The 19,800-nt window shown below is 40.9% G+C and overlaps 2 protein-coding genes across 2 annotated transcripts in view; one reads left to right on the forward strand and one right to left on the reverse strand.

The window, feature by feature from the left end:
* Positions 1–389: 389 nt before the first annotated feature.
* On the reverse strand, positions 390–635 carry LOC113255917 (40S ribosomal protein S24-like). Its single transcript, XM_026499630.2, has one exon. The coding sequence runs from the start codon at positions 633–635 to the stop codon at positions 390–392; it is 246 nt and encodes an 81-aa protein (XP_026355415.1).
* Positions 636–19,539: 18,904 nt separating this feature from the next.
* Positions 19,540–19,800, forward strand: part of GRIP1 (glutamate receptor interacting protein 1) — a 648,222-nt gene continuing 647,961 nt past the window's right edge. Inside the window, exon 1 of the mRNA XM_057316325.1 lies at positions 19,540–19,694. Coding sequence (XP_057172308.1) covers positions 19,637–19,694 — 58 coding nt within the window. The 5' untranslated portion in view covers positions 19,540–19,636. The remainder of the gene's footprint in view (positions 19,695–19,800) is intronic.

The following is a 19,800-nucleotide window of genomic DNA, read 5'->3' on the forward strand; positions in this document are numbered from 1 at the left end:
TTTTTCTTGCAATTTATTGAAGAAAGCCGATAATTTTTCCTGTAGAATTTTTCGCATTCTGGATTTTGCTGTTTGCCTTTGTGTGATACCCTGTCTCTTGTGTTTCCTATAAAATTGGCAGTTAGATCTAGAGCTCTTGGTAAGACTCTTCCAATTTTTTACAAGAATACTTTATAGTCAGTGTTGTGGGTATATATATATAAAATTTTTTTTTTACACGTAAATGTTCTTAGTTTACTAATCCTCTCGTGAAAAATCTGCACAATCACCACAGGTCAAGTCACTGCGGATCTTCACTCCTGTTCTCCAATGTCCAGCTCACTTTTTGCCAGCACTAACATTGGCTTTTGCAGTCCCTCTGACTTTCTTCATTTGTTCTTATGTTCCTTTCACTGTTTTCTTGAGGTCTTTTTCTTCTTATACAGGCTATGTTTTGCAAGTCTATGTTTGGGTTCGTTTTCCTTTACATTGTCCAGGGAATCATGAATCGTGCCGAAGCCAGTTGTCTTGCCACCACCAAAATGGGTTCTGAATCCAAATACAAAGATGACATCTGGTGTGGTCTTGCCCATTTTGGCTAGTTTTTCCCAAATCTGTCTTAGGTACTGTTGCCTTTGCAGAACATCAATGATCATTTGTTTCTGCTGAAGTAGTCAGCTGGTCATGAACTTCTGGGTCTGGATAGGTACATGTCATTCACGATGGGGGCCAAGTTTCAAGCAGCCAGGGAGGAAGAGAGCTGTATGTATATACTTCTGTGTCATCTGAGGACACACAGAGTGTGTGGTTTGTTTCCCTTTTTGTAATGTTAACCTCCATCAGTGGGTTCTGGTATTGTCACCTTGATCCAATCTTTATAAAGTTCCCCATTAGTTTCTCACTTAATGGTTTAGAAGGTATCAATGGTCATTGCTCATTTTCTTTATTTTATTAGAGATTGCAAAATGGTACTATTTGAATGCTATTGTCCTTTCTTCATTGATTAGCTGCAATGTGTTAAAACAAAACAAACAAACTTTCCCTCATCAACTTTTTTCATTACAGACCATGGAAAGACAAGGGCTATATGCTAATCTAAAATGGGAAACTCTGAAAGTTTATGAAGGACTGCTGGCAGAAATGGAATCAAACTATGGAAAGTGGTCAACGGCAACAAAAACCCTGAAATAACTGAGGCAGAACAGACAGGAGTGTGCAGAGTTAGCTGAGGCTACAATCCCAGGAAGCAGGGAGACAGGTTCACGGGGAGGGGAAGTCTGATGGGTGAGGGGCCAACTAAAGAGAATGGAGAGCCACTGAGTCAGCCTTGGGGTGACTGCCGGAAGACTACTTTGAAAGTGGAACTAAACAGGTAGGGCTGGGAGCCAGGGAGAAAGTCTTGAATAAATGTGGGATCAAAGGGAAGAATGTGAGCCAGCAAACCCCGCAGGGAACCTAGAGAGGGAGCTTTTGAATGAGAACAAGGGGTTAAACCAATTTAAGTAAAAGCAACTGTGCATCTGTACGTTGACCAACCACATGTAGTGTGTGAGCGAAGATGTATTCACTGCTGTTGTTACGCGGTCCTGCTGGGCATGTGTCAGTGATGTTAAGGGGGGTGGGTGGGCAAAGCAAAGAGGAGGAAAGGGAAAGGGAAAGGGCTTGGGTTCAAGAAAACAATCTTTGGAAGAGAAATTTTTCAGTGCTTCTTTTTTCTCAGGCAGCAGCCCAAAGACACTAGGAAAATTCTTTAGACATTGCTTAGGATCTATATTAATCCCAAAAGAAAGCCATAGTTGACATAAATATCTTCATATTCTGCCTTAAGCTAATAGAACAGTGAATTCTACTTAACAATTATGATAGAAAAATTTTACCATTAATTTTAAGGAAAGTTATAATAAAATCATCAGAAATCATAGTGTAGGCAAGGATCTTAAAGGTCAGATAGTTGTAGTCCTAAATGAGAATATTAAGACAAAACCTCATTCTATTAAAAAAACAGTTGACATTTAGATGAACTAATTCAACAGAGGGCCAAGCTCTTGCCTTCCGGGCATAGAAGAAATAACAGCTTTATGAAAGAGTTTTAATAATAAAAAGTAAAAGGAAAAACAAACATAACTCACAACTATAGTACATTTTTTTGCAAGAGGTATTCTCATATTTTATGAAATTGCAGATTGCCTACTTGATTTCCCTTTTAGAATCAGTTCCGAGCCAACCTGCAAAATATTAATATTGAGTCCAGGATTTTGCATGAATACAGAAGTATTTTGAACTGAAATAGACAATCAAACATGAATTTGGGTAAGATTATAGCTACTTGATATTTTTATTTTTATTAAACATGGCTTCAATAATCTACCTTTAACTAGAAGAGAGACGTGTTGTGTTTTTATTTTTTATTTCTTTTTATTATTATTATTTTTTAAGTAGGATCCTCGACCCTGGCTTTTTCTTTTTTTTTTTTAGAAATTTTATGTTTTTGAAAGATGTTTATTTTTTGGCCATTTTTATCTGTTCTTTTATTTGAAATACAACATAAGGCCACTGAGAAAAAAAGCTTACGAGACATAGTATATTTTCACGTAAATGTGATCATTTGTGACATGTATTATGACAGAATGGTCATGGCCATAACTTTGGCCTGTTTTTTCTACTTTGTAGGTGCTAAAGGAAGCAACTTTTTCAAAATTGCCTCCAAAAAAAAAAATCACATTTAATGGTTAATAAAGCACAATTTTACTTTTCAAAGTACTTTCACGTTCTTAAAAAGGCAAATCCTCATTATTAATATGGAGTCTTTCAGGGCAAGTTCACACATGAAGTTGCAGCTGACTCTTCCCCAACAGTCTTCCCTAGATATGCAATCTATTGTTAGGGAAAGGCTAGAGGAACATCAGTAAATGCATCTATAAATCTGAAGATATGCATTGAAACATAACACATATGAATCAAAAGAATGTATTTGGGGCAACCATTTTAATGGATATCTCCTAAGGCAATATTACCTCTTCAAATTTTGTATATGTGTGTGTGTATGTGTGTGTGTGTCCTCAGATGAAACCAGAATAACCATTTCAATATTATGGGGTATTATTTTGAGAATACAAATGAAGAATTCCAAAGCTAGCCTCAACAAAATTCTCCCCCTACGATAGTTCTAAAATATAATTTTAATTATGCTGTGCAGACCCTTGTGAGCTTAAATGAACCAAATGTTGTTCCTGCGTGTGTGTCAGACGAAGCCACAAATATTGAATGTTCTAGTCAAATAGAAATAAAACAAGGGTGCCTGGGTGGCTCAGTGGGTGGAGCAGTCGAGCGACCACCTGTTGGTTTCGGCGCAGGCCATGATCTCTTGGGCCGTGGGGTCTAGCCCTGTCTCCACATCCGGCTTCCCACTCAGTGAGGAGTCTGCTGCGTCAACAGTCTCTCCCTTTGCCCCTCCCCTCACGCTCGCACATGTTCTCTCTCAAATAAGTAAATAAATCTAAAAAAAACCCCCAAAAACCCAAATAGAAATCAGACAGATTCTGCATGCCTCACTGTCCTTATTTTAACAGAAATCATAATATATTTTATCTACATTGTGGGGATATTAAACACCAATAGCCAATAATTTTGGAGTAGTTTTTACATCTAAATAAGATATGACTTATTTGGATATGAAATCTCTTAAATAAGGTATGACCTATCTGTAGAAGATATGATTACAAAACAGCTACATAAACTCCAGCCAGGCTTGAAAACATGTCTTACTATGGTAGTGGCACTTCTTCTGAAGACCTGAGTTACTCTGTAACCACTGCCCACACTGTTCTAACGAAAGGAGCTAGCATCCATTAGAATTGTTTGCTCTTGGGAATGATTGTCACACTCTTGGTTAAAGTAAAAAAAAGTGTGTAAAAATTGACTGACCCAATTTAGATAAGAATTGATTGTTTCAAACTGTCCACCTTCTTTACTTTAGTGGAGAGAAGCAAAATGTGTAGGTGAGTGTGTGTGTGTGTGTGTGTGTGTGTGTGTGTGTGTGTGTGTGTTCCTGAAAGGTTACTTTAAACTGGAGATAAGCTTGGCGATTTTACAGAAAATAGCTCTGTGTTTTTCCACGGATCAAGTGATACGGTCATTTTTGACCTCGTGCAGCGCAGCTCGAATAATAAAAAATTCAAGTTAGACTTGCCATTCACTCTAAAGTAAAACTGACTTTCAGATCATTATCAGAAAAAAGCGCAGTAAACAAACTTTTGAACCATGAAACAAATAGCTCCCAGGTGGGGCCTCCTAGAGTCAGGCGATTCTAGCCTTCGTGTTGGAACAAAGGAAATGTTCCTATGGAAGCAAGCCTGTGTCCGCATCTCCGTCCTATCCCCTCCCTTCCCTCCTCACTTTAGGAGTAGTGTGATGTCCAGGTAGTTCTAGGTGCCAGTAAAGCCTGGAAGACCCCTTTCCCAATGTCTGTTGTTGTTTTAATGTAGTCCTACTCGCTTCTAAATAGATGTTGGGTATCATCGTGTAGCAATGTTAAGTTGGAGGGATGTATAAGGAAGTGGGGTATTGGAAATATTTTCTTGCTGCCTCCTTGATAGGAGTAGAGCATGACGTTTGGTACAGTTGCACATTTGGACCCTGATTGGCTAGCAGAATCACTTTTCCCCATCCTGGCTATGCTTCTTGGGTCTCCAAGCAGCAATGAGGATTTAGCTGATACGCAAAGCATGGGTATGAGCCTGCCCCTTTCAGTCTGTATTCACTGCACTATAGGGAGAGCGCTGTATTAACTACCCATTGCAGAGGTTAAAATGCTACCGGCCCTTGCAATGAAGGTAAAATCAGGAAATGCAAAATTGCATGGGTTACTGTTTCACTGCAACTTCTGAATTTATTTCATTGGTTACTCTGTTTTATCACTACATATCATTGTCTTGAGGCACTGAAAGACGAAGGACTATGTTACATGACTGATTTACATGTGATACCATAATAATCTGCACCCAAACTGAGCTTTTAAATAAATACTGTAATGTTTTATTTACTAATACTGCATATGTTTACCCTCGATTACCTAGTCCTAAATTAGTCTTATCTCCCTAACTTTGAGGTATGTGACTTCAGGGAAGAGACTAGGGTTTATATATCTTTTGTATTCATAAAGCTCCTGTCCCAGCACTAAATACCTTGCAGTCACATAGTTCCTTGATTACAATTTGTTTGTTTAGAAATTTTAGTGGTAACTGTCTCTATAACTATAATGTATAAAACCCTTATATCACAGAAGTAACTTCTGGTAGAATAGTATTTAATTTTAAAAAGTGAGTAGAAGCTAACTTATGCAGAACTTACAATGTTCCATGAAGTACTATTATTATTCCCATTTTACAGACAGAGAAACTGATGCTCAACAGAGTTGCTCAAGTTCACACAGATAGTGAGGGCGCTGGAACTCCAATGCAGTTCTGTTGGATTCTATGCCATTAACTGCTATGCTATTCTTTGCTCCATGTTTATGCATTTAACATGTTTCTATTTCTCAACTTTAAGTTTTTCCAATTAAAAGAAATAAAGGATGAACTGTTGTGGGAAAGGATTTCATATGGCAAAGGAGTGAAGTGGCTATCAGTTGTCCTTGATTCCTTAAATTTATCTGATCATGTTTGAAGTGTTTTCCATCTTTGTGACCGTCTGTGCTTTAAAGGAGCCCGTGAATATAAACCCTACTCATCGGTGACCTCAGAGTGTACCAAGAAAATGAGGTTGCGGATTTTTCAGCATGATCTGGGGCCTCATAAATACCGACGATTTCTATCGGATTCAAAGTCCGATCAGTCTACTGATAAATTGCTATCAGCATTCAATGCAATTCCAAACTTGTAAATAGAGCTTTAAAAAAAAAAAAACGCAGAAATGTTGTGAAGTTGTAGCCAATAATATTTTGTCTTTTTTGCTGCAGACTTTGAATATTTTATTTAAACAACTGATTGGAAAACAGTAGCCACAGAAGAATTGTGAGGAATGGGGTTAGTCTCTGTACGGCCCTTTCAGTATTAGCTAATCCTGCATTCCCTGGTTGGGCAGCGTCCTCCTGCTGCCTCTTCAGGAACCTTCTCCAACCCTTCCTTGTAAATTTGCCTACTGAAGAACAACTCCAGGTCTGGTTTCTGCTGTCTCCCTAGTCTCCTGGCAATTTTTACCTGCTCGGCTGGTTGCTAGTTGGTGAAGAATGCAATAAATCAATCTCTGATTATGTCATAATTGATACTAATAAGTTAATTTGTGGCACACCCCAGGTATGTTTCAGTGGGGACTTCATGAGACCATGACTTGACCCAAAGATTCTCCTTCTAGGAGTGGGAAGTATAATCTCAGTAATAGAAAAAAAAAAAAAACCACCAAAACACTGCAGGTCTCACAGCCTGTAGGATTAAATTTAGAGGCAGAAAAAAAGAATTATTGCTCAGAAAAGTGCACTGTTGAGTATGTATGTCAAATGATTAGGATCGTTGAACAGAACAGGTGGAAAAGCAGAATAACACTTAAATCTCCTGACCCCAACAATATTTTCCTTAACAATTTTCCCCCTTTAAAAAAATGCATGCCATAGTGAGTCTTTTGAAAAAAATTTTTTTTCCCTTTTGGTGTTTCAAGAAATTTATAGGTATTGTATAGTCATGAACAAGAAACTTTTAGTCTTGGTTTAGTAGGTATAACTTAATAAATTATATTCTTATGAGTGCCCCTTGAAGCAGGAAAAATTGCTAGTCTTCCCTTCCAACTGAAAGCCTTCCTCTGAACCAGTTGTTAGAACACGTTCAGAGATGCCTATCATAGGAACATATAATAGGATAAATTGACTGTGGGAGAAGAAGGCAGGGATTAGTCACTCACAGGTTGGCAGCGTAAAGACCAGGTAAAGAACTGCACATCAGCCTGACAGTAGGGAGGTGAACTGGCACCCTGCCCTGGTTTGGGTGGGCACTTATTTCTTAATGAATTAAAGAGTTTTCCATAGACTTTGTTAATGAAGCTGCAGAAGGAAGAAGTTTAAAATATAATTTAAAAGGGAGGCTTTAAAGAGTTTCTCTATTCATGGCATATTCCTTAGGGATTATTAATTTCCCCACGAAGGAAACAATGATTTAACTCCTTTGGATAAAGTCTGAAACTACAGAAAGTGAACAGTGACCATAGCAAGTATCAAAGGCAAAGTTAATGGGCACACCCTTGCTTCCTCATGCAGCCACTTAATTACCCAAAATACCTGGTCTAGAGTAACTTCTTACTAGACAGCCATCCCGGTTTTCAAGTCTCCAATGATACCCAAGATAAGCAATCTGCTGCTTATATAAGCCTGCTTTATTTACTTAGTGTTTCTGAGATAAGGCTTAGGCTAGCAAATACTTTATCTCTAACCCACTCCTACTGATCTCCCCATATCCCATGCTTCATGGATGTAACTATGTAGGAGGATGGTGAATTGGAAGTGATTTTAACCACCGGAGGAAGGAAAGGGTCAGTCTGAGGTGGAAGGAGTTTCAAAGCAGCAATGAATGAATGCTCAGAAAGGAAAATATCTCTTTCTGGAACAGAGGTGGTGGGAGCGCATAAATGCAGAAGCGGCTATTCTTAAAATCCCCAATCCATTCAATGTTTGCAAAAACTGAGCAAGGCCAAATCTCCCCAGGATTATTGGTGTGTATATCAGAAGGGACATATTCAGAAGACTAAAGACAAATGGCATGGCGATCTTTTCTCTTACCAGTCCTCTCTTTCTTTTTTTTTTTTTTCCTCCTCTCCTTAGCTTCGTTTAATCTGACGGGACAGGCTCCTAAATCTTGCTAGTGGCACCAGCCAGGACCCAGTTCATTGTTCATCATTTCCTCAAGGCGTGATGGTTTTCTCCAGGATACATGTAAGCACAATACAGAACACAGAAGTATTTTCCATTGCCCCTAACACGAAAGCCCAATTACTCACTTCTTGTTAAAAGTCATTACGAGATCCACAGACCTAGATGGATATGTTTGGAGTTTTGTTTTATGTCCCTAATATTTTTTTGAAATTACCAGGAAAGAATAGATTCTAAAACGCAGTGGTTCATCTCCCAGACCTCATTATTCTGTCCTCACAATGTGCATCACAATGGAATGACTGACTAAGGACTCTGAATACAAGCAAATATAGAAGCTCTATGTAAATGCGTTTGTCGAATCAGGAGAAAGAAAGAAAAGGCTCGGAGGAGTTGTTTATGCTTTCTTTCATCTGAAGTGCCATTTGCTCTGTACATCAGATAGCATATTGATTTTAGTGTACTTCAATTCTCAATTTTCCATAAACCATAAAAACCTTAATGGCTTCTCCAAAGCTCAAGTGAGAAACAATCAATTAATTTTCCCAGTAGTTCAACTCTGTCAAAATTAAAGTGCTATTTTAATGAATTTTTCAGACATTTAGGATCTACACAGCAGCAGTTTAATGGCAAAAAGGCTTTCTTTCACCATGGCAAGAAAAGTTTAAATATATACCAATTAAGTAGAGAGTTCAAATGTTTTAACCTTTATTATAGACATGAAAATGCAAGTCGCTTTCCATGGCATTTTTCTAGGGTTTAGCCTGATGCTGAGTCCACAGCAGCTCTGAACAGGACCGTTGCAGAAAATTAATATAATAATCAAATGCATCGGCTACTACCCCTGCGACACCGTTCCTCTGTGTTGTGATTTGAAGAATAACAAAAAGGGCTGTCCTACTTTCTCCCACAGGTCCATATCTCACCTGGAATTCCCACTGCTCATACCACCTCTATGAAACAAGGCATTTTTTAAAAGGCCACAGTAAAAATCCCTGGAAGGGAAAGAGGTTAGGGAGCTAACATGCTTCATTTGCACAATAGTGACCAACAGGATATTAGCATGGAATCGTTTATCAGATTAGTTAAGCATCACTGAGAAAGCAGAGATTACAGAGATGGAGACAGGTACAGTTTGGGGATGGTGGAGAGGAAGTGGGCAGGTCTCTGTCTTGAAGGGACAACGTGGACAGCTCCCTGGAGAATGAGAACCAAGAGCGGTGATGGAAAAGAAGATGATACTGGGAAGGGTCAGGATTTGAAAAGGCTGTAGGCTGCCTCAAAGTACAATCTCTTTCAGACTGCTCTATGTCCAAGAAGATAAAACACTGAAACAGTAATTGGAATTGTGAAATGAATTAAAAATAGGACTAAATTGCAGGCTGATCGGACATCCTAGCCTGTTTCATTAAGAGACTATGGACTGTACTTTGCTGGAATGGAAGTGTTGATTGCTTGACAAAATTCACTTTGTTTTGGGCATGAGGACATTTTCTGTGATCCTGAGACGATGCCATCACGGTGTTTCATCTGGGGGCTGTTCAGGCTTTTATGTTCTGTTTTTGTTTTTCTTACTTGTTTCCTTTTTTCACTTGGGTTATCATGTAAATCTCATTCAATAACTTGGTGAATTTAGGGAAGTTGTTTTGAGGAGTCTAACTGGTTTATAATTTCCTCTTCTCACGAGACTGGATCTGTTTTAGTTCTTTCACAGGGAGGAGGCACTTTCTCTCACACACAACCATGAAACAGATGAATTTGCAATTTGGTCTACTTCCGGTTAGATTTCAGGGTGGTTGTGGACGGCCACATTTCTCTTTGCTCATCTAGTCCATTGCTTATTAAACTTTTGAGGGAATTCCTTTGTCCACCTGTTAATCATCTATAGGCATTTCCAGAGCACAGGTCTTTTCTGGTTTCCTAGTGCGAGGGTAGCTTGTAAGTCAAGCCCTGGCACTTCCTGCTTCCGGTTTACAGAAAGTGGATTGGTATTTCTTTTTGGAAGCTGACCTGCCTCAGGTTTCTAGGAGGAGCGAGCTCTTGTCATTCTGAAATGAGTGCAGTTATTTCTTCCCCACCTTCATTTTCAGCCACATAGTTTCTTAAAGCTTAAGCTACTATATGGGTGGGCAAAAGGAAGGTGCTGATTATCATTCAGGGCATAAATAAAAATCAGAAGGCAACCCAGTCACTGAGTGCAAGAAGGAAAATCACGTCATAAATCTCGTAAGTTATTTTCCATTTACATAACCAGTAGCAAATACCACTGTAGTGCTTAAATAATGTAAATATAAACCTGAAGTGAATCTATCCATGGATCTTAATGAAACATCATATATAATAAGTGTGGAATAAAAAGGCTCATTGAACAGATTTTTTAAAGTCAAAGAGAATATAAACAAATGCTCAAACATGCATAATACATATGTGTCAGGCACTTTGTGTTCAATGCTGTTTCAGGCCGTAAAAATAAATAAGCTTACAAATCCTGAAAGGACTTTTTTTTTTTTAATCTTTTGGTACATCAGACAGAAACTGCTCTGAGGTTGGTGTTCCTGGGATTTCAATAGATTGGCTGGGCTGGGCCCTACAGCTATGTAGAAATGAATTCTGCTTAGTGATAAGTTAAAGGGGAGATAGATTTGTCTTCACAAAGTGCTTTGTTCATCCTCTTTGCTGGGACTCCCTGCAATTATGATATAATCTATTTATTTCTTCCCAGATGTTCACTTACCATTACTTTGAAGTAGGCGAGTGAGCATTATGGTATATTTCTTACACATGGGACTACAAAAACTCCCTAAGACTCAAATCACTCACAAATAGCTAGGCTGGCAGAAGCAAGAATGAAACTCAAACTTTTCAAATTCAATTTCGTAGTCTTTTACTTCACAATCGCTGATAGATACTCTAACTCCAGAGTAGTTGGGGAAAAAAAATCTCAACTCTTCAAACATTTGTTTTCACTGTTGTTTTTAAAAACAATATTGACTGAGATTTTCCAATTGGAAATACAAATACTGCTTTTTAGAAAAATTGAACGATATAAAAATGTATGAAAAAATGAGAATAAAGTTCATGGTTAATGTTAATACTCAGACAAAACATATTTTGATGTATCTCTTCCCTTCTAAAAAAATTGGATTCATTATATAATTAATCTAGTAGGTCATCTATGTTGACCCCTACCATTATTTTATGTACTATTACCATTTAGAGTCGTTATCTTAGGCTTGCTGAAAGAAATTCTTTAAACATAGTTCTATCAAATCTCTTGAGCTTATATAAATAAAAATTAAGTGACACTAATTGGTTAGGCATTCCTAAAATGTTTTCATATTCAAATTTCAACTCTTATGATTCACTCTGTGATTCAGATTTTTCGGCGTGTGTGTTTTTCTACACAGTTATATTCTGTCTCCCCTAAGCTTTGGTGATGCAGCATTTCTTGAAAATATTCTGCTATTGGGTCTAAAACTTGCCTTGAAGCTGATTTCCCCCATCTGCAAGTTTTAATACGTATGGAACTACAAGAATATAAAGAATGCTAAAGAATACTTTAGATATGTAAAAATATGAAGAACTATGTGTCTTAGAATCTATGAAATATTGCATATGAACTTTTTTTCCTGAACTTTGTATCATGAGAATTTACTATTGTCTTTTAAATTCATGATATTTAAGGGCTTTACAATACTCGGTATAATTTATGTAAACAATTCCCTATTATTGGACATTTAGGACCCTTTCAATTTTTTGCCATCATAAAGATGTGCCAAACATCCTTGAGGATAAACTTTTGCCTACATCTTTGATAATTTCCTTAAGAGAGAGTTCTAAAAATAGCATAACTAGGTAAAATGATATGAGTTTGCACTCCCCATATATTGCCAAATTGCTTTTCCAAAATGGTTGCATCAATCTGTATGCTAACCAGTGGAATATGTGTTACCTAACCAATGTTTTTCACTATTCACCAACAGTACATACAGGTTAAATCTTGCCTCTTGACCAACCTACCCTTTCCTTTCATTTCGTCCTTTATTTTTATTTATCACCTGCCAACATGATAAATAATTCCTTTCCCTTTTTAGTATTTATAAAACCTTTACTGATCCTATGAATCTCCACCAAAAAGCTCTTAGTCATTGCTTAGCCAATCTATACTAAAGGTAGCTAGTTACCTTAATTTTCCCTCTGAAGTCAGCTTCCTTAATCACTTCATGCTCTAATTTTTTAGATACTCAAGGGGCTAAACCTGAATTCATTATTAGAAACTTTTTTTTTTTTATGAAGGTAGGAACCATCTATTTAATTTTCTTGATGAAATGTTTATGTCTAGAATTCTCTTCAATTAGTCATTTTTGCTCTTGTTCATAATACTAATATTAATGCTACTAATAAAAATCACTGCTCTCTATCCTGACCTAAAAGTTTTCTTTATGAAGCATTGTCAAGCCTTGTTGAAATAAGCTAGGTAAAATCCATCACTAGCACATTTACGGGCCATGTGTTCATGATCATTGGATATTTATTCAGAAATGAAAACTGTTCTTAATATTCCTTCTTTCAGCAAGCCTCCATTGAGCACACACTATAACATGTAATGCTTGATGCCTGTGGCAATGCCAAGAAGCCCACAACATCTTCCTGGCCCTGTGATAATAATAGGTAAAATCTATTAGATTCTTCCTGTGTGCGAGGCACTGGTCTAAGTGCTTGATGTGCACAAATACACTTAATCCACTCAACAATGATATGAGATTGGTCTTATTAATATCTGTATTTTATAGATCAGGAAATAAAGCAGGAAGAAGCAGGATCATACAGATGGATTTGAACCTAAAATATTTTACGTCAGTATTGGCTTATTTAGCACATGCTTTCCTATAAAAACTTAGAGTATAGTAGCATAGATCAGGGTTATACATAAGTTGCCATAAAATACTTAGAGTATTTTATTACAAGAAGATACAGCAATGTAGGGGGTTGGGGAGATGAGCGAAATCAAGATGCAAAAAGGAGGGAGATATGAATGGACCTTAAAAGATGGAAACAGTATGGTTTGGGATAGAAATAAAAGTGGATGGCTTAACATGGGGTGGAAGGATAAACTCTAGAACCCAATACCCCTGGATTCAACTTCTGACGGCAGTACCTATTCGTTATAAGGCAACTTCTCCTAGCCTCAGGCACGCAACCTATTTTGGTTTTAATGAGCAAGGTTATAAAAGTTTGGAAACATATGATATGTTTATGGCATGAGAATAGCAAAAGGTAGAGCGTGTTCAAGGGGCTCTTGGGGCAGGTCAGTGAGTGAGGGAGGGCAGTATGGGTAGGCATGTGTGGGGAGCAGAGGTAGCTGAAGATAAATGAAGTAGGTATGAGGAATTGCTGGAAGATTTGAGACAGAAGAAAGATAACTTGTCATCATTTTAAAAGAAGGAAACAACAAGGTTAGCGGTGCTGTGGTTTGGAGTAAGGACAGGCTGAGGAAGTGAGTCCAGATGAGGCTATGGGTATCGCCCGGATGAGAGATAATAAAGGCACGAATCAGGGCAAGTTTCATGGAAAGGAAGGAGAGAGATTCCAGAATAATTTCAAAGGTGGATTTGAAAGAACTTGGTAACCAATTGGGGTTTTGGGATTGAGTCAAAATGTTCCTCAGATTTTCGCCCCAGGGGCCTGAAATGATGATAATGCCTTTTACAGAGAGAAATTGCAGTTAGTTTGGAATGAATCAGAGTTGAAAACTTGGGTGTCAGCAGTATAGATGACTTTGCAGAGTTTGAATGCAAAGGCAAGGAGAAAGTTGGAACTTTGAGTGCCAGTAATCCTAAAGCTAATTTGGGAAGGTAGATCTCTTTTGGATTAATACTTTTATTTAGCAAAACCAAAAATTAATTATATATTATGGAGTCTTCTTTTCATTCTTATCAGGGACTTTTCTCTTTTTGGATGAGGCATTCCTTTGAGAACTTAATGAAGACTATAGACCTTCTTGTATCCTCAAGTGTGTATGTGCATGTGTGTGGGGGGGAGGGGAGAGTCATAAACATACATACACAATTTTGCATACAGTGTTAGGGAGTCCTTGCATTTTCTGAGGTCCAGCCCAAGAAACACAAGTCTACTCTGCATTTCTTCTTCTTCTTCTTCTTCTCCTTCTCCTTCTTCTTCTTCTTCTTTTTTTTTTTTTTTTACCAATGCATTAATATTTTTTCCAACTATAATTAACCACATGTCAGGTATTGTGCTAAGGGCCTTACCTATATCAACTCATATATCTCCATATAGGTATTACATTTTAAACAGGGGGGAACACAGAATTAGGTTAAATAAATGGCCCAGAGTTATAAAGTTAGTGTGTGGTGAAGGCAGGGATTGGATAGGTCTCTGTATTAGTCAGGTTTCTAGGAGCAACAGAATCAATAGGGAGTGCGTATATCAAGAGCTTTGTTCTACTGAAGGGGGCTCATGTGATTATGGAGGCTGACGAGTCCCACGGATTGCAGTCAGCAGGCGGGTCACCCAGGAGAGCTGCTGTTTCAGTTCTAGTCCGAGTCGCAAGGTCTGAGACCCAGGAGATCCAGGGGTGTGGTTCCCATTGAAAGGCTGGCAGCCTTGAGACACAGGATGAAATGATGTTTCAGTTTAAGTCCAAAGGCAGGAAAAAGCTGATGTCCTGGTTCAAAGGCAGCCAGGCAGGAAGAATTCTCTCTCACTCCGAGAAGAGTCAGCCTTTTTGTTGTATTCAGACCTTCAACTGGTTGGATGAGGGCCACCCACATTAGGGAGAGCAATCTGCTTTACTCAGTCTACTGATTTAAATGTTAGTCTCATCCAAAAACACCCTTCCAGAAATGCCTGGAATAATGTCTGACTACAGTATCTGGGCACCTGGTAGCCCAGGCAAATTGAAACATAAAAACCATTGTTGTCTCTCTGACTCCAACTACTTTGTCATTTTAAAACACTCTGTTTTTCTTAGATGAACTCTTTTTTTTTTTTATTGCTTTCACACATGCCTTACCTAAATTATTCATGTTAGAGCTGCTTCTCCCATGTTTTCCCTTTCCCCAGTTACGTTCCCCTAACTGAACATTTTTTTTTAAAGATTTTTTTTAATTTATTTATTCAACAGAGATAGAGACAGCCAGCGAGAGAGGGAACACAAGCAGGGGGAGTGGGAGAGGAAGAAGCAGGCTCATAGCAGAGGAGCCTGATGTGGGGCTCAATCCCAGAACGTCGGGATCATGCCCTGAGCCGAAGGCAGACGCTTAACCGCTGTGCCACCCAGGCGCCCCCTAACTGAACATTTTAAAGTAAAAAACACTTGCATTCATTCTGTCTGCTTTCTGCTCTTTCCTTCCCCCAAGAAGAGAAACTATCCAAGGAAGCTTCTTTCATTTTAAAGGTTCAAAAAGGGTTTTGCTGCTAGAAGTGAGTTAACAACATCTAAAAGACTCCATGGGCACCCACTAGAAGTGCATATCAGGTGTTAAAAGAGTTTTCAAATTCCCTGCATGCGATAGCAAAGAAGTGCTGGTTTTGGTAGCGGGATTGAAACTTTCAGGTGGTTATTTAGTATGCAGGGTGTGTGTTGTAAAAGTCAATGCACGATTAAAAAGAATATATTGTGGATGGTTTTAGGCCCTGGAGCAAATCCAAAATAACAGCTGGGATTTTATGTCTCCCAGGGGACTCCTCAAACTCATGAAATTCAGTCCCAAGAAGTCATAACACTCTGTTAGAGTGAAGGCTCGGGAGACTGGTAGCTCAATTGTCAGAGCACAAAGGAAATGAAAGGGAAGCTGCTCTGTCTATCACACACACTTGCAATTCTTTAACGGCCTGGGTGGACCCACGTAAACTTGAAAAGGTGATCAAACACGAAAATTAAAGCGTTGGGTTTACAGGTTTGTTTCCCTTTTCTATCAGGGGAGGGAGGTACTAGTAATAAGAGAATCCTCCTTTTATTTTGAAGTTGATAAATAGAAGAGTAGATAAAGTGAGACCATGTTTAGAAATGTGTCCTATGACCTGTATAATCAAGTGTGCACACTAACTAGTAAAGTAAAACAATTAAACTAAATTCTGGGGAGCCTGGGTGGCTCAGTCACTTGAGTGTCTGGCTCTTGGTTTCAGCTCAGGTCATGATCTTGGGGTCATGGGATCAAGCCCTGCATTGGGCTCCCTGTTCAGTGTGGAGTCTGCTGGAGATTCTTTCTCTCCCTCTGCCCCCCACCCCTGCTTGCACCTGGGTGCTCTCTCTCTCTCTCTCAATAAATAAATAGATAAAATATTTGAAAAAAATAAACTGAATTCTGTAACCCCAGACTGTAAAACCATTCAAACTGCACAGATAACTTGGTTGGAAAATTTTCTGTTCAAAAAAGGAGCACAACTTCTTTTTTTTTTTTTAAAGCAGGCTCCACACCCAACATGGGACTTGAACTCAAGACTCTGAGATTAAGAGTCACATGCTCTACCGACTGAGCCAGCCAGGCACTCCCACAAATTCTTAATGTAAGTAAATTGATGTCTAGAAACAGACATTGCATTGTAGTTGCAGTCTTTAAGAGGCATTGATTTTCAAATTTAATGAAGGAGAAAAATACTATAGTTCATATCCTACAGGCTGGTAGATATCTTCCTCATAAAGGTCCCAATAGCACTACAATTTCCTTGGAATAGATTTTTATATATAATGCTTGGAATATGAGATGACTTCAGACAATGGAACTAAGTTTTAAATGATTTAGTTTTTTTTTCTTTCTGGTTTGATATTAGCAAGTGATCTCATAGTGTCATGAATAGGATTCATTAGGGGTGTGGGGTGATGTGCTAGACATAGCCCAAGTGAGGTTAAATACCATCATCATCAACCATCACTGACAAGCGCTTACCATCCCTGGATCTGGGGACGCAAAGAGATAAGCCATATTTACCCCTGACAGAGCTTAAAGCCTAACTGATGACTTACATGTACAGATAAAGATGATACCAGACACTGGACACTGATGAACAACTGTTTGGATGATAAGTACTTTGAGGGGGGCAGATACGAATCCATCCTTAAGAGTTTCTTTACCAGTTTCAGTTGTATAATCTGTAAGTAATATCTGACCCTAACACACAGTAGAATGTATTAAATTGATCTCCCACTACAAAACTATAATTTTCTTCTTGTATCTCTAGCCTTAGCCCAAAGTGTAACACATAGTAGGAATTTTGTCTCCCTGAGTTAAAATACTATCATTTTTTTTTTTTTAAAGATTTTATTTATTTATTCGACAGAGATAGAGACAGCCAGCGAGAGAGGGAACACAAGCAGGGGGAGTGGGAGAGGAAGAAGCAGGCTCATAGCAGAAGAGCCTGATGTGGGGCTCGATCCCAGATCGCCGGGATCACGCCCTGAGCCGAAGGCAGACGCTTAACCGCTGTGCCACCCAGGCGCCCCTAAAATACTATCATTTTAACAGTTGTGAGCTGGAATTACTTATCAACTATAATCTGTCACTCATCTTAGGAGAACAATTGCACCACTGACTGTGAGGTAATTATACGAGCATGATTCAATCCACACCTTCGTGAACAAGGTCTTCTGCGTTATGCTTGTTAGAACAACCACATACATATAAAATGCTATATAAGATGCCATTAAAACAAAAAGCAAGCACGGCCAATGTTGTGGTCATTTCTATGTTGTCAAAACCTAGATCTTTGCCAATATACCTGCTATCCTGGTTATAGCTGGGTTTGCCCTGTTCCTTTGGGGGAATCAATGGCAAATGCCTTTCTCTACATAAGATTGGAGGACCAGATCCTGAAATAAGATTAAGATAAGACAAAGCTATCCAAGCAGTATTATTTATTTCAGGATGGAGAGTGAACCATCTAAGAGTAACAGGTGCTACATTCATATTGATTTTCTGGATTTTACTTCTCAAAGAGTCTGGAAAGAAGATTTGAACAGCTCAGACTGGATTTCTATTGATAACCCCCGCCGGATGCCTTGACTTTGCCCTCCCTTCAGCCCTCAATTCCTTTACCTTTGAAGCTCCTGGGACTGGGCCTCTCCTTTCCTTAAGAGAGACTGCCACTCGTCTTTGGCAGCTAGACAGTTCTGGAATGACAGCTGGCCACCCAGCCAAGGGACAGTGGCAGGAACAAACATCCCAGCCTGATGAGGCTGATTATGCAGTGGCAAGGGAAAAAAAAATCCTATCTTTCTGTTTTTTTAATTACTCTATTTCTCTGGCTGTATGATTATGTTTCCAAGAGAAGAGAGAGGGAAGTCTGTCAAGAACCAACGTCCTCAGTTTAGGAGAGAACCTGCAATTCCTTCAGAGGCCAAAATAAACTGCAGGACAGAGAGAGTCCTAACAGTGCAGTGGTTGGTCCCCCACAACTACAAACCAGTAGTTACAGCCTCAGGGGCGAAATTCGTCAGTCCACACCAGACAGTCAGGAGGTGAAGACATAGGTATTATCTAGCCAGGCCCCCAGCTTTGAAGCAGATGGATGTCATAACCCCACAGGGCAGACAGTTGCCAAGTGTCATCTGGAAGACTGTCAGGAGCCCTTCCTAGCGTTATCCTTTTGAAATCACAAGCAAGCGCCCCCATGTCTGGGCAGAATCTTCCAGGCTACAGTAAAGCTGTCCCCCTCCCCCATATCCATTCTTCCACCGATATTCTATGAGCCTATGACAACGGAAAGAAACTAATCATAAAACCTGATCATAAAACCCTTCTTATACTTGAAGACAGCGTTTAAATATTCACTTAGCCAAGGTCTCCTTGCTTCATTTAAAACAAAAGAGGTTCTCCACTCACGCCCTTCCCACTCCACCAGAAGACGTATTTCTGGAACCAGCGCTGGCCATCCCGAAAGTTGCTATTTCCCTTAGTTGAGGGCGAAGTTAGCGAATCCATGGCTGCGAAGTCTCAACTCGGGGGAGGGGGCGACAGCCAGGGCGGGGGAGAGCGGCGAGGAGGAGGAGGGACTAGAGGAAAGGACACTGCCCCCTACTTCATCGAGGTCGTTGCCTAAGCCGCCGGAGCCGCCGGTTTGGGTTTTGGGAGGGAGGAGTTGGCGGCCGCGGCGGAGCGGCGTGGGCTCCGCACCCGCGGCTCGGTGCCAGTTCGGTACCTGGCGGGCCGGGCGCGCCTCGCAGGCCGGCAGCCCGGGGCGCGGAGGGTGTGAGCGCGCGCGCCCCCTCCGTGCCCGCTCAGCCTCGCGCGCGTCTCGGGGGAGGCTCCGCCGAGAGGCGCCCGGGGAGCCCGCAGCCTCAGTCCTGCCGCCGGCGGAGCTTTGTGCGGCGGCGGTGGCGGCGGCTCCGAGTCCCACCTGCTGGTGGCGGAGAGACAAGGAAGGGGAAGGAGAAGAAGGAGGAGGGGCAGGAGGCGGCGGCGCGAGCCCACTCCTCCCGCCGGCGCCCACCTCCCGAGGGCTCCGCAGTCCCCAGCTCTCGGCCTGCACGCGTCCCCCGCCCCCGGCCCGGCCCGGCCTCCCGTCCACGCCGCGGCGGCCGCTGCTGCAGCCCAGGCAGCCCGGCCCGGCCCGCCCGGCCCGGCCGCCGCCACCCGGAGCCGCCGGCGAGTTTGAGGCGAGCGCGGGGCGCGCGGCGCCGCCTCGATGTGCCCGGGAGCCGCCTCGGCGCCCCAGCCCCGCTGAGCAGCCCCCAGCGCGCAGCGGCCGGCCCGAGAGGGCGAGCGAGGAGGCGCGGCGAGCCCCGGAGAGAGGGGGCGAGCGAGCGAGGAAGAGCGAGCCCGAGAGCGAGCGCAGGGAGCAGACACCATGCCGGGCTGGAAGAAGAATATCCCCATCTGCTTGCAGGCGGAAGAGCAGGAGAGAGGTGAGTGAGGCGACGGGGCGGGGGAAGGCAGGGAAGCGGGGTCCGGGCCAGGGGCCGCCCCCGGTGCCTCCCTCTCCCTCAGCTCCCCCCGACCTGTCCACCGGCC

The sequence above is a fragment of the Ursus arctos genome, unplaced genomic scaffold (genome assembly GCF_023065955.2).
Source record: "Ursus arctos isolate Adak ecotype North America unplaced genomic scaffold, UrsArc2.0 scaffold_21, whole genome shotgun sequence".
Classification (NCBI taxonomy): Eukaryota; Metazoa; Chordata; class Mammalia; order Carnivora; family Ursidae; genus Ursus; species Ursus arctos.